General features: G+C 41.8%; 1 protein-coding gene across 2 annotated transcripts in view; it reads left to right on the forward strand.

Annotated features, from left to right (window-relative positions):
* LOC112221319 (fibulin-2-like) overlaps nt 1-2,586 on the forward strand; it is a 42,758-nt gene extending 40,172 nt beyond the window's left edge. For both annotated transcript variants that reach the window (XM_042304001.1, XM_042304002.1), the window contains one exon: nt 189-2,586. In XM_042304001.1, the coding sequence (XP_042159935.1) occupies nt 189-546 (358 nt within the window). In that variant the 3' untranslated portion in view covers nt 547-2,586. The remainder of the gene's footprint in view (nt 1-188) is intronic.
* The last annotated feature ends 13,406 nt before the right edge of the window (nt 2,587-15,992 follow it).

The following is a 15,992-nucleotide window of genomic DNA, read 5'->3' on the forward strand; positions in this document are numbered from 1 at the left end:
TTTGCCTATATGATTCTGCCCATTTGACTGTTATTATTTATAATGTGTTGATTCCATGACTGACTGACTGACTGACTACCTGGCTCATGTTTTGACTGTTCTCATTCTGTGAGTCTGTCTTTTTCATTCTTTTCACTCTGATTAATATAGTTTTGAAATTCTGACTCTCTCATTGGCTGGTCCTCTAGGCGCTGTGAACGACAGAGCTGCCCCAACTTGCTGGACTGTCAGAACTCTCCTCTCAGGATCACCTACTACCACTTGAGCTTCCAGACCAACATCGTCATCCCTGCCCAGATCTTCCGCATCGGCCCCTCCCCCGCCTACTCCGGGGACAACGTCATCATCAGCATCACCCAGGGCAACTTGGAGAACTACTTTAGCACGCGGAAGCTGAACGCCTACACTGGCGCGGTGTACATGCACAGGCAGGTGCGTGAGCCACGGGACTTCCTGCTTGACGTGGAGATGAAGCTTTGGAGACAGGGGACCTTCACTACGTTTCTGGCCCGGATCTATGTCTTCATCACGACCAACTCACTCTAACAGACTGGCCCCCAGCCTCACCCTACTTCCACCCTTGTCCCACCCCCTCAATGGACAGCCCATCCCCTTCTATCCCCCTAGCCCTACCCCTCAATGGACAGCCCGTCCCCTTCTATCCCCCTAGCTCTATCCCTCAATGGACAGCCCATCCCCTTCTATCCCCCTAGCTCTACCCCTCAATGGACAGCCCATCCCCTTCTATCCCCTTAGCTCTATCCCTCAATGGACAGCCCATCCCCTTCTATCCCCCTAGCTCTACCCCTCAATGGACAGCCCATCCCCTTCTATCCCCTTAGCTCTACCCCTCAATGGACAGCCCATCCCCTTCTATCCCCCTAGCTCTATCCCTCAATGGACAGCCCGTCCCCTTCTATCCCCCTAGCTCTATCCCTCAATGGACAGCTAGTCCCCTTCTATCCCCTTAGCCCTACCCCTCAATGGACAGCCCATCCCCTTCTATCCCCTTAACCCTACCCCTCAATGGACAGCCCTCCCCTTCTATCCCCCTAGCTCTATCCCTCAATGGACAGCCCATCCCCTTCTATCCCCCTAGCTACCCCTCAATGGACAGCCCATCCCCTTCTATCCCCTTAGCTCTATCCCTCAATGGACAGCCCATCCCCTTCTATCCCCCTAGCTCTACCCCTCAATGGACAGCCCATCCCCTTCTATCCCCTTAGCTCTACCCCTCAATGGACAGCCCATCCCCTTCTATCCCCCTAGCTCTATCCCTCAATGGACAGCCCATCCCCTTCTATCCCCCTAGCTCTACCCCTCAATGGACAGCCCACCCCCTTCTATCCCCTTAGCCCTACCCCTCAATGGACAGCCCATCCCCTTCTATCCCCTTAGCCCTACCCCTCAATGGACAGCTAGTCTTCAGCACAGCCCTGCATTTGTTTCCTACCATACTGACCGTCTCGTAGACAAGATGCCCAGTTTTATACCACACTGATGATATCAAAAAGTAGTTTTGCACTATTAACAAAAAAACGATTCAACTTAAAAAGTTAAGTTACCTGGCTGCCTTACAATCGTTACGTCAACTAGTAGTTCAAAATTAGTTGACAAAACATAATATGAGTGACATTAGTTTATCAAGTTGATTCAACTTGAAATCTTAAGTCAGTGGGCTAGATCTAACACTAGTTTTTCCAGTGTAGTGAAAGGCTCTCTAACCCCAGTTAACCCAATTCAGCTTATCAACCAGCTAATTATTAGAATCAGGTGTGCTTCGGGTTGGAACGAAAACATACAGGATGGTAGCTCTCCAGGAACAGGGTTGGAGATCCCGGGCTTTAGCTTGTGGTTGTCTTTAACCCACTAAGACAGGTTGTGTGAGGGCCTCAATCCAAATTCTCTCTTTTCTATCTCCCTTAAGCTGCTGTTCCTTTCTATCCTCTTGAAGAATGTTGTACCACTATGCTAATTTAATATCACAGTATATTATGACATGTATTTGTACTTACTGTATGTATTATTCAGACACATTAGATATGACTGGATGTATCATATTTTGTTCCGCTATTTTCATAAGCTGCAAATAATTTTTAGTAAAAATGAAAACTACACAAACTGTTTGATGTTCCGTGTCTACCATACGACCTATAACAGTAGCTATACCCGATGAACAGATTCAAATGAAATACAAGGCATGGTTTTTTTTTTACACATAAAGTCCAACTTAAGAAAAGTATTCAATTGAATTGACTTAAATTTAGTGCTACTCCTGTCTATGTTCGCACAGTACAAGTGAACCCAGAAGTGGTTCCAATGTTAGCACCATGTCAGAACATGTTATACTGTTAATATACATGCTTATTTACATACCTTTTCACACCTCCCTAGTGAGATCACCACCGTGAGAGAGGTCTTTATTTACACTAGCTTACCGACAATATCAACTATAAAGAACACACATGTTTTATGATGACTAATCAAAACCAGGGCTATTATCATAGTGTGAAATGTAATAAAAGCACATTATCTTATGTCTAATAATATAATGAATCACTGTATGAAGCAGATGATTTTAAAGTAGCTGTCCAGTGTTTCCAGATTTCTATGAATAATGAATTACAATATGAGTGAATGTTTTTTTTACCCCAACTCTGATATTGTAGCACTTGTTGAAAGAGTAACATCTCCATCTACAGGATATAGTGTGCTCAACACTCATGATTTAGTTCCACGCCATTGCTGCAAAGCTGGAATTCAATCCAACTCACAATGGCAATGTCAAAGATGTGTCATAAAGGCTTTGGGTTTTGAGCCAAAACAGGTTGTTTATTTTTTTCACAATCAAATGTTTTGTTACTAAACCAATTCGTACAACGTGTTACACATTTGTTGTGGTTAAGATCTCGTTCAATCTCTTCAAGTGTATGTTGACAAACTTCTGCCCATATACACATCCCTGGTGAAGTGGTAGGTTTTCACAGAACCCAAATTCATTCTGTGGTTTTATATGACCATGGCACAAACAACTGCTGTGTAAATACCACGATGTAGGTTTGATTTGATTTTTAAGGTCAGAAAAAGTGTAGAATTCACATCAATTCTGCAGAATGTGGGACTAATATTATTAGAATCTCAGAATATAAACCTTTTGAAATGGAGTCGATAAAAGAAGATAAGATTCCCTACCTCTTTTTTTATTTGCTTCAGTTTGAGTTAAGGTCATCTGCTGCTCTAGCTATGGGCTCTGAGGACCTTACCATTGTAAGCACGGAAAGGGTGTGAGTGGCTCCTGGACAACTGTATTCATGTATATTGCACATCCAAACAGAAACATTTGCCAGTTATCTGCTCACTAGAATGAGTTATATTTCCAAAGGTCATTTCAACAAATGAATCTAAATTACATTTTGTTTTCCACTCTCCCTTGTCTAATTTTAGTCTAGAGCTCTTTGCTTGGCTCTGAGAGCAAATGTGATAGCAATTACAGCACACATGCTTCAAAGCTAACCCATGTCTTCCACAGTTACTGAGCTGTACAGTATGTACACTGAACTAAAATATAAACACAGCATGTTAATGTTGGTCCCAGGTATCATGAGCTGAAATAAAAGATCCCAGACATTTTCCATATGCACAAAACGCTTATTTCTCTCAAATTTGATTACAGAAAGTGAACATTTCTTCTTTGCCAAGACAATTCAGCCAACTGACAGTTGGGGCATATCAAGAAGCTGATTAAACAGCATGGTCATTACACAGGTGCACCTTGTGCTGGGGACAATAAATGGCCACACAACCATGCCACAGATGTCTCAAGTTTTGAGGAAGCGTGCAATTGGCATGCTTACTGCAGGAATGTTCACCAGAGCTGTTGCCAGATAATTCAATGTTAATTTCTCTAACATAAGCCGCATCCAACGTAATTTTAGAGAATTTGGAAGTACGTCCAACTGGCCCACTGCAGACCAGCCCAGGACCTCCAAATCTGGCTTCTTCACCTGCGGGATTGTTTGAGACCAGCCACCCTGACAGCTGATGAAACAGTTGTTTTGCACAACCGAACATTTTCTGCAGAAACAGTCTCAGGGAAGCTCATCTGCGTGCTCGTCGCCTTCACCAGGGTCTTGACCTGACTGTAGTTCGACGTTGTGACCGACTTCAGTGGGCAAATGCTCACCTTCTATGGCCACTGGCATGCTGGACAAGTTGGCCACTGGCACGCCGGTTTCAACTGTATCGCCAACTGTGTGGGCGAGCGGTTTCCTGATGTCATCCTTGTGAACAAAGTGCCCCATGGTGGCGGTGGAGTTATGGTAGGGCAGGCATAAGCTATGGACAACGAACACAACTGCATTTTATCGATGGCAATTTGAATGCACAGAGATACCATGACGAGATCCTGAGGCCCATTGTCGTGCCATTCATCTGCCGCCATCAGCATGATAATCAGCATGATAATTCACGGCCCCATGTCGCAAGCGTCTGTACAGAAGTCCTGGAAGCTGAAAATGTCCCAGTTCTTCAATGACCTGCATACTCACCAGATATGTCACCCATTGAGTATGTTTGTGATGCTCTGGATCACCGTGTGCGACACTGTGTTCCAGTTCCCGCCAATATCCAGCAACTTCGCACAGCCGTTGAAGAGGAGTGGGACAACATTCCTCAGGCCACAATCAACATCCTGATCAACTCTATGTGAAGGAGATGTCGCGCTGCATGCGGCAAATGGTGGTCACACCAGATACTGACTGGTTTTTTGATCCACTCCCCTACCATTTTTAAAGGTATCTGTGACAAACAGATGCATATCTGTATTCCCAGCCATGTGAAATACATAGATCAGGGCCTAATGTATTTATGTCAATTGACCGCTTTCCTCATATGAACTGTAACTCAGTAAAATCTTTGAAATTGTTGCATGTTGTGTTTATATTTTTGTTCAGTGTAGTATGTAACTAGTATCCACCGGTTGTAGTACACAGAAGAAATCCTACTGACAAATATCAACATACATAAACAGTTGATGACTGTAGGCTGCTATCATGATGACATTCTTTCTCAACTCATATGGTTCAGCCCAAGACAAAAAGTGGTCAGCAGCTTTAGCTATACTGACCAACCCTACAGTACACTTTATGGGTGTATTGAGTGGCTCTGCCCTCCACGTTCACTAGAGTCAAGTCCAAGCACTTCCTGCCATTGAGGTGCCATCCCACACGTACTTATGAGTGCACTGGCCTTGATCGATGTTCCCCTTCCCTAATTAACTTTATCTGCTGCTCTAGATTGGCTTGTGTTGTGTTTCAGGGGCTCAGTGAATCACGCAGCCCAGAGAGGGGAAGTTAAAATCTCCTAAGGACAGTGACAGGAAGTTCTGAAGTCTCCTACACAAAGGGAGAGGGACAAGAGAAAGTTATAGGGTTGAGGTTAGAGCCGATGACAATGACAACATGTTAGAAGGCCAGCAGTGTTTTGACCTTTGTGGTTCAGTGGAGGCCTTGATAGTGTTTACACACAGATAAATATATTGTCATTCTATCTAACCAACATTAAGAAATGTAGAGCCTGCGAAGGGTGAATTAAGAACCTTTTATAATCAAACAAGGAAGCATCAAATTGTTACTGAGAGTCTGTAATTCCATTAGTTTGGAATGAACCTGATGGAATCTTTAGCCTTATATAATGTAACCTTATACACATTCCTTACACTAATCAGATGCCACCTCAGCATCCTTGTTGTAACATGACGATAAGCAGAAATGTGATTACCAAAATCAAGTGTGATTCTCCCCCCCAAGTGTAGAGAAATCTTTCCTGGTTGAATTGGATGAAGTAAATGCAGATAGTCACGCTCAACAGAAGTATGGTGAAACTGCAGACTTTTCTAATTAGCTCCAAGATGTACCAGATTGAGCTTGTAATTGTTATACGGTCACTATCACAATAAGGGGTAGTAGAATAGAGGCCTGGGGGCACACTTAATGTGTTGTGAAATCTGTTATGAATCTGTTTTTAAAATGTATAACTGCCTTGATTTTTGCTGGAGCCCAGGAGGATTAGCTGACAGCAGCTAATGCGGATCCATAATAAATACAAATACAATCTGTGGTTTGTGAGGGGGGGGGGGGTGTGTGAGTGGGAGAGGGGTTGGGAGTGAGGTTGTTGTAGACACGGTTGTCTTTGATTTCTCAGGTGGTCATCACCTGAGGGGGAGTGTTAATGGACATTCTCAGCTCTAGACATGAACAGGCTAGTGCACCCTCTCCTCTGCCTAGTGCACACTCTCCTTTGGCTGCCTTACATGGAGGGAAGCGTGCATCATTAGAGGCACTGGAGCTAACTATCTGTGTTCCTCCAACGAAGTCACTCCCTTAGAGTGCTCAGGCCAGCCCTGGCACTAGCACAGGTGTCACACACTAGTACCATCAGAGAAGTCCGATCTGATATGTTACATTTTGGTTCCACATTTTGATGATGTATCTGTTGTATTAAAACTCAGATGATTATTGATGTACTGTATGTGTTGTGTAGGTAGGCTATCAATCATTACATAGATGAAAACCACTACAGTGTCAGAATCTGTGACAGATTGTGAGGATAATTTTGTCACAACATCTTAATCACTTCAGGAAGTGAAGAGGAAGTGACTAAACGGGCTAAGCCTGGAAGGCACTGCTCTGTGTTTGGTTTCTCTAGAGTTAAACCATGCAATTGGTTCTGTCAAGAGGTCAGACATAACAACAGGTACCTAAATGGGACATACAGTGCCTTGCAAGAGTATCCATCCCCTTGGCGTTTTCCTATTTTGTTACATTACAACCTGTAATTTAAATAGATTTTTATTTGGAGTTCATGTAATGGACATACACAAAATAGTCCAAATTGGTGAAGTGAAATGAACAATTTTCTTTTGTTAAAAATAAAAAAAATGAAAAGTGGTGCGTGCATATGTTTGCTATGAAGCCCCTAAATAAGATCTGGTGCAACCAATTACCTTCAGAAGTCACATAATTAGTTATATAAAGTCCACCTGTGTGCAATCTAAGTGTCACATGATCTGTCACATAATCTCAGTATACATACACCTGTTCTGAAAGGCCACAGAGTCTGCAGCACCACTAAGCAAGGGGCAACACCAAGCAAGCGACACCATGAAGACCAAGGAGCTCTACAAACAGACCAGGGTAAAAGTTGTGGAGAAGTACAGATCAGGGTTGGGTTATAAAAAATATCTGTATCTTTGAACATCCCACGGAGCACCATTAAATCCATTACTAAAAAAATTAAAGAATATGGCACCATAACAAACCTGCCAAGAGAGGGCCGCCCACCAAAACTCACGGACCAGGCAAGGAGGGCATTAATCAGAGAGGCAACAAAGAGACCAAAGATAACCCTTTTTGGCCATCAAGGAAAACACTATGTCTGGCGCAAACCCAACACCTCTCATCACCTCGAGAACACCATCCCCACAGTGAAGCATGGTGGTGGCGGCATCATGCTGTGAGAATGTTTTTCATCGGCAGGGACTGGGAAACTGGTCAGAATTGAAGGAATGATGATGGCTCTAAATACAGGGAAATTATTGAGGGAAACCTGTTTCAGTCTTCCAGAGATTTGAGACTGGGACAGAGGTTCACCTTCCAGCAGGACAATGACCCTAAGCATACTGCTAAAGCAACACCTAATTGGTTTAAGTGGAAACATTTAAATGTCCTGGAATGGCCTAGTCAAAACCCAGACCTCAATTCAATTGAGAATCTGTGGTATGACTTAAAGATTGCTGTACACCAGCGGAACCCATCCAACTTGGAGGAGCTGGAGCAGTTTTGCCTTGAATGGGAAAAAATCTCAGTGGCTAGATGTGGCAAGCTTATAGAGACATACCCCAAGAGACTTGCAGCTGTAATTGCTGAAAAAGGTGGCTCTACAACGTATTGACTTTGGGGTGGATAGTTATGCACACTCAAGTTTTCTTTTTCTTTTGTCTTATTTCTTGTCTGTTTCACAACAACAAAAATATTTTGCATCTTCAAAGTGTTAGGCATGTTGTGTAAATCAAATGATACAAACACCCAAACAATCTATTTTAATTCCAGGTTGTAAGGCAACAAAATAGGAAAAATGCCAAGGGGGGTGAATACTTTCGCAAGCCACTGTAATTATTCCCAGGATTGGGTGACAAAAATTGGAAGAGAGATACTTTGTAGTATACCCTGGATAAAGAAGCTATCAACTGCTAAAGGCATAAGCAAGTATTAAGTAAGTGTAGGATCATCATGGGATGATGACATAGCATGGAGTCTCTTCGACCATGTGCGACGGAAGTGTTCCTTTAAGAGCTGGGATAGAGATGCTGGGTGTCTGGTCCTTGGTGAAGAGAGAGAGAGAGAGCGAGAGAGAGAGGAATTTGCCTGAGAGAATGAGAGAAGGTATGTGAGAGTACCTGTCACACCGGGGCTCCTGTGTGTTTGCTGTTTGTTGGTTAAGTTCCAATCCGATAACATTCCCTGTATCCTTGTTGACCCCTCTCTCTGATCAAAGGACTGGACTGTATCAAGTAACAAATAGGGTAATTGCTCCACTTACCCTTCTGGTGGGCTAAATACTATTCATTGTCATAGGTCTTACATCTCTGTCCAAACTGGACAGATCTGGGACTGGGGATAGTGATCAACGGCAGATAAAAGAGAACAAGGAAGGGAGCATACATTTTTTTGCTCCCTGCTTGGGAAGATTTACTGCAGTCCTAATGTCAAGTCAACCCATCAGCAACACAACCTCTGACCAATGGGAGGCAAGCTGGAGATGAAGAATTTCCTAGTTAACTGCCATTTTGACAGTGTTCTATGCCAGAAAGGCAGACTTTTGACACCACAAATATTGCTTTCACCATTTCTGATTTACTGTACTGAGCTTTCACCACTTGCAAATTTCATGCAGAGTAGATTGTTTAGAGGAATTTGTAATGCTAATATTTTTGTCATTTAGCAGACACTCTTATCCAGAGTGACTTACAGGAGCAATTAGGGTTAAGTGCCTTGCTCAAGGGCAAATCAACAGATTTTTCATCTAGTTGGCTCAGGGATTCAAACCAGCAACCTTTCGGTTACTGGCCCAACACTCTTGACCACTAGGCTACCTGCCGTGTGTGTGTTTCATTATTGATTTACAGTAAGTATCAAATGAAAAGTGATACGAAATGTATTTCTTCTCTTGCATTGAGAGAAATTACAACTCCATAAACTGTATATACATAAATAAAATAAACCTACAATATCCATTACTTACTTTGCAGCAAACATTTAGAATGAGTAGTGTTAAGACTGTAAATAAAGAGTAGTTTTGAGACTGTAGATAAAGAGTAGTGTTGAGACTGTAGATGAAGAGTAGTGTTGAGACTGTAGTGTAGATAAAGAGTAGTGTTGAGACTATAGTGTAGATAAAGAGTAGTGTTGAGACTGTAGATAAAGAGTAGTGTTGAGACTGTAGTGTAGATAAAGAGTAGTGTTGAGACTGTAGTGTAGATAAAGAGTAGTGTTGAGACTGTAGTGTAGATAAAGAGTAGTGTTGAGACTGTAGATAAAGAGTAGTGTTGAGACTGTAGTGTAGATAAAGAGTAGTGTTGAGACTATAGTGTAGATAAAGAGTAGTGTTGAGACTATAGTGTAGATAAAGAGTAGTGTTGAGACTGTAGTGTAGATAAAGAGTAGTGTTGAGACTGTAGTGTAGATAAAGAGTAGTGTTGAGACTGTAGTGTAGATAAAGAGTAGTGTTGAGACTGTAGATAAAGAGTAGTGTTGAGACTGTATATAAGGAGTAGTGTTGACTGCAGATAAAGAGTAGTGTGAGACTGTAGTGTAGATAAAGAGTAGTGTTGAGACTGTAGATAAAGAGTAGTGTTGAGACTGTATATAAAGAGTAGTGTTGACTGCAGATAAAGAGTAGTGTTGAGACTGTATATAAAGAGTAGTGTTGAGACTGTAGATAAAGAGTAGTGTTCAGACTGTAGATAAAGAGGGGTGTTGAGACTGTAGATCAAGAGCAGTGTTGAGACTGTAGTGTAGATAAAGAGTAGTGTTGAGACTGTAGTGTAGATAAAGAGTAGTGTTGAGACTGTAGCTGAAGAGTAGTGTTGAGACTGTAGTGTAGATGAAGAGTAGTGTTGAGACTGTAGTGTAGATGAAGGGTAGTGTTGAGACTGTAGTGTAGATAAAGAGTAGTGTTGAGACTGTAGATAATGAGTAGTGTTGAGACTGTAGATGAAGAGTAGTGTTGAGACTGTAGATAATGAGTAGTGTTGAGACTGTAGATAAAGAGTAGTGTTGAGACTGTAGTGTAGATAAAGAGTAGTGTTGAGACTATAGTGTAGATAAAGAGTAGTGTTGAGACTGTAGTGTAGATAAAGAGTAGTGTTGAGACTATAGGGTAGATAAAGAGTAGTGTTGAGACTGTAGTTTAGATAAAGAGTAGTGTTGAGACTGTAGTGTAGATAAAGAGTAGTGTTGAGACTGTAGATAAACAGTAGTGTTGAGACTGTAGTGTAGATAAAGAGTAGTGTTGAGACTATAGTTTAGATAAAGAGTAGTGTTGAGACTGTAGTGTAGATAAAGAGTAGTGTTGAGACTGTAGATAAACAGTAGTGTTGAGACTGTAGTGTAGATAAAGAGTAGTGTTGAGACTGTAGTTTAGATAAAGAGTAGTGTTGAGACTGTAGATAAACAGTAGTGTTGAGACTGTAGTGTAGATAAAGAGTAGTGTTGAGACTGTAGTTTAGATAAACAGTAGTGTTGAGACTGTAGTGTAGATAAAGAGTAGTGTTGAGACTGTAGTTTAGATAAAGAGTAGTGTTGAGACTGTAGTGTAGATAAAGAGTAGTGTTGAGACTGTAGATAAACAGTAGTGTTGAGACTGTAGATAAACAGTAGTGTTGAGACTGTAGTGTAGATAAAGAGTAGTGTTGAGACTGTAGTGTAGATAAAGAGCAGTGTTGAGACTGTAGTGTAGATAAAGAGTAGTGTTGAGACTGTAGTGTAGATAATGAGTAGTGTTGAGACTGTAGTGTAGATAAAGAGTAGTGTTGAGACTGTAGATAAACAGTAGTGTTGAGACTGTAGTGTATATAAAGAGTAGTGTTGAGACTGTAGATAAACAGTAGTGTTGAGACTGTAGTGTAGATAAAGAGCAGTGTTGAGACTGTAGTGTAGATAAAGAGCAGTGTTGAGACTGTAGATAAACAGTAGTGTTGAGACTGTAGATAAACAGTAGTGTTGAGACTGTAGTGTAGATAAAGAGTAGTGTTGAGACTGTAGATAAAGAGTAGTGTTGAGACTAGTGTAGATAAAGAGTAGTGTTGAGACTGTAGATAAAGAGTAGTGTTGAGACTGTAGTGTAGATAAAGAGTAGTGTTGAGAATGAAGTGTAGATAAAGAGTAGTGTTGAGACTGAAGTGTAGATAAAGCAGCAGACAAAGCTAACTGCTGTCACTTGTATTTGCCATTGTCTTTAGTATATTATATATCATATCAACCATGTCATTGAACACCTAGTGATAGCAATACGTCTGATGTCCCATGCAGTCCCACAGTAAATGGATAAAAACAAGCCTCCTTTGGATAACTGGTTCAATTTTACATTTCAGAATCTGAATTGTGCAAGATGCAACAGGTACTGTAGTGCTTTCAAGGCTGTCTGCATACCAGGGTGACCGCAGAGCAGTCTAATACTCTCCTTATTCCAACACCCCCACCCCCACACCACCACCCCCTCTGGCTTTCTCTCTGATAAAACCTTGTACTCCTTCCAAAAAAAACTACATTTCTTCGGGATGTGTACATTTGTTTGTGTTTACGCCTAAAGCAACGTCTTTTTATGACACTTGACAAAGTCTTCCATTTAGAAAGAGAGTGAAAATGTAGTAGAAAAGGAGCCTCTTTTACAAAGAGGAGCTGTGTTTTAAAATGGCCGACGTACAGCTGTCATACATTACAGGACCCGAGCAGCCAGAGAGTCAGTTTCATTAGCAGGCATTACAAACGGAAACATTCCCACTTGCCATTGTTCTTGTCACTGTCATACAATAGTATACTGCTCTGTTAGGGAGATTGATGCCTGTGTGTTTATCTATCCACTCTCTGAGTGACTGGTTATTATCGAGGCGTATTCATAACTACAAACAGCAATCAGCATAAATCCTGTCACTGCTACCGTTTAATACAATATGCTGAAAAAATAGGATTCTAAAGATGGGCCTGATTCCTTGTTATTTCTATCTAATTATATAACTAGTCACTGATGTACGCTCTTAAGACTCATACCCAACACGCCCAGATAATGGTCTTGTTCGAGGGGGGAATTTCCCACTCTTCACGTTATCTTATCTCCCCAATAGCCCGAGGAGATGAATGGGCACCCATCTACAGCCTAGGGGAACCAAAACCTCTGTTTGGAAAACAAGAAATACCATATGACATTCAGCAATGTCTCCACCTGAGAGACAGACACTCCAAGCCTGTGGAAAGACTCTTCAGACTGATACAGCATGATGATCTGTTCTGAGGCCTGTCCTACCTCAGCAATCTGTCATGGGTCAGGAATGTCACGTGGACATCTCGAGACAGCTTGTGGATTGTGGATAGTTTGGGTTTATTGTAAAATATTGTCTTTATGCCATAATGCCAACATTACAGGTAATCTAATTTAAGGAAGCAGGCAGCACTCATTCACTGTAGTGTAACTGTAGTGTAACTGTAGTGTAACTGTAGTGTAACCTGCATGTCCTTTGTATTTCCTTTGTTACATTTCAACTTGTTGCTGCCTGATATTGAGCCATATAAAACATATGTCAATCAGGGAATGTGGCTTGGGAACAGTTACCTGGCTACATGCCAAACAACAGATAAACACACTGTACTCTCTCTCTCTACCTCCCCGCATTTCTGCCTTAAAATACCTGTACAGGTGCACATCTCACAAAGTCGAGATAAAACCCAGTCTAAAACTGACCAATCATCAGTTTTCTCATACAAAACCTGAGTGTGGATCTGTACTTATAGATCTACTGAGCTCCTGACAGCAGAGTTGGAGCTGATGGTTAAAAGATGATGACTATGACAGTTTTTCTGGTGTTGCTGCTCTGCTCTCTGTTTGGGCCACATGGCCATGATGACTGAGTGAAAGACATCACTACTCAGGTTCCCTATGTAGACAGACAGAGTAGCGTGGATGAAGATCAGATTGACAGGCTGGATGAAGCTGAAGGTGACCCTGGTTCTGAGCTGACGGGACCGCAATCTGGACTGAGCTGAGGGCTCTGAGAGACATGGTGGTAGAGCAGAGAGTTGAGCTGAGGTTCATGGAGGCCAGAGTAACAGCTGCTGAGTGCCATGTGAACCAACAGCAGACAGAGAATGAAGGTGAGTGAGCTGAGAGACATGTTTATGTATATGTTTATGTATATGTAGAAAACGTTCCCTACTAGCCCGGCTGGCCAGTGCCCAAAATGCTTAAGTATCAGCCCTGAGTGCTACAGTAGCATACCTTTTTACATGGATGCATTTAAATGAATTGATATATTTCCATAGAATAACAAAATCTCTGACGAAGGCCATGAGGCCGATACGTAAGCTTAATAAATATCAGTGATCCTACCAAGAGCAGTGTGCGGTTTCCTTTTTCCTTCATCTTGTTCAACTGTTGCCATGCACCTGCAAAAAAAGATTGCTCAGATGTGCGAGTGCCTTTTGAACATAGAATAACAGTAACAACAATATATTGTTCTTGTTATTTCAGCTCAGCAGACAAGCTGATGGACATGGAGGCCAAGATGGCAGATGCTGAGACCCACGTGGAGGAACTGCAGACAGAGAATGAAGGTAATTCATGATGAATTAGATAATCAGGCAACAGTAAAATGAGCATTTATCACTAATGTTATGGTAACAAGGAATTAATACATTTGTCATTTTAGCACAAGCGGGTTTGCTGACAGGCAGGGGAGCCAGGATGACAGCTGCTGAAAGTCGTATGGAGGAACTGCAGACAGAGAATGAAGGTAAACAATGACAACAGATACAACAGATCACAAGCAACATGAACATTTCTAATGAGATTTTCTGCAAAGCACAAGTGATACATTAAGAGGACCACAATGAAAATAAGCCTACAGGCTTTACTTTGTGTATCCTCAATAATTGTTTATATATGTAATGTTGTCTCTGGCTGGAGCAGCACTAATACTTTTAAATGTAAAAAAAAAAAGTCAATTAATCCACCAATCAAATCATCTTGGCTGTTGACAACAAATTAATTCCTGTTATCTTTAGTCCAAGCAGCAGAGTTGAGTGCAATGAGAGAAAATTAGAATACCATAGAGAGCCAGATAGAGGGACTGAAGACAGACAGGGACAGTAGATAAACTCACATAGAAGTAACATGTTTTCTTCTCTCTTTGTTGAAAATTATAACATGATAATAACTGCACTCTCATAATTGTAATTTCTTGGGTGTCACAAAGGTCAAGCTCTGTGGAAGCCAGGTTGACAGCCAGTGAGAGCCAAATGGATGGACTGGAGAGAGAGCAGGAAGGTCAGAGGTGGACTGGGGACAACACCATGTGCAGTGACTACCCACTGGGCACAGACATCAATTCAATGTCTATTCCACGTTGGTAATTTAATAGAAATGACATTGAGTGGCTGCTGCCAACAACAAATGACTCAAATCTCTAGCTACTTTAATAATAAAACATTTGATGTAATAAATGTATCACTAGTCACTTTAAACTATGTCACTTTATATAATGTTCACATACCCTACATTACTCACCTCATATGTATATACTGTATTCTATACCATCTACTGCATATTGCCTATTGGCCAACGCTCATCCATATATTTATATGTACATATTCTTATTCATTCCTTTACACTTGTGTGTATAAGGTAGTTGTTGTGAAATTGTTAGATTACTTGTTAGATATTACTGCACGGTCGGAACTAGAAGCACAAGCATTTCGCTACACTTGCATTAACATCTGCTAGCCATGTGTATGTGACCAATAAAATGTGATTTGATTTGAGTCAACCAGTGTGTGACCAGTGGGTAGATTTCATGGGAGTTGTGGGCTGGAATAATAGTATTTATTGGTTTCAGCACAAACAACGGAGCTGAGAGATCTGTCTGTCAGGTCAAACATCACTGAGAATCAGGTGGCTGAACGGGAGACGATGGTGGTTATGCTGGAATCATCAGTGACGCCCTCCAAAGCCTTAATGATAGTAAATTAATATTGCACTGGAAAGTGTGTGAATGGTGAGTGTGAAAAGTCTGAGAATGATAAAGTACAGCATGAGGGCAATACCTACTCCCTCTGTCCCGGTTTGACTGAGAATGAGGTCAAGTATCACTTTGGTTGAGGTGGACATTACGTTATGAAAACCATCAACAAATTCCTCAGATAAAAGAGGAAAATGACATTGCATGAATGTGATCATTGTTTCCTTCCCTTTGGTGTTTCACATCATAAACCTTTGGGAATGCAACTGCATCACTGTTGAAGGTTTGACTCAGATCCATTCAGACGCTTTGTTGTGCAGTCAGTCAGATCATACATATTGACACACACACACACACACACACACACACACACACACACACACACACACACTCTGACGGTACACACCCTTCTCTATCAGTCATCTACTACAGCCCTGATAACCATTATGAACACCACTCTGTGGCTGAAAAGAGACACGCAAGTACTCCAGTTCCCTCTATTCACTGCCAGTGGCCGTGGTTACAACAGGTATTGTTTAGAAGTAGCGTTTGGTCTCCCCCCTCTCCCTTAGCAAAGACTAAGATGAATGATGTGAGCTAAGATCTACACAGAGATTCCAACATGGGGTCAAAGCATGCCCTCTCTGTATTTGTGTCACATGACAAGTTGTCATACTATCCTTGGGTAAGGACACAGTAACATATC

Source organism: Oncorhynchus tshawytscha, linkage group LG22, assembly GCF_018296145.1.
Source record: "Oncorhynchus tshawytscha isolate Ot180627B linkage group LG22, Otsh_v2.0, whole genome shotgun sequence".
In the NCBI taxonomy this organism is placed as follows: Eukaryota; Metazoa; Chordata; class Actinopteri; order Salmoniformes; family Salmonidae; genus Oncorhynchus; species Oncorhynchus tshawytscha.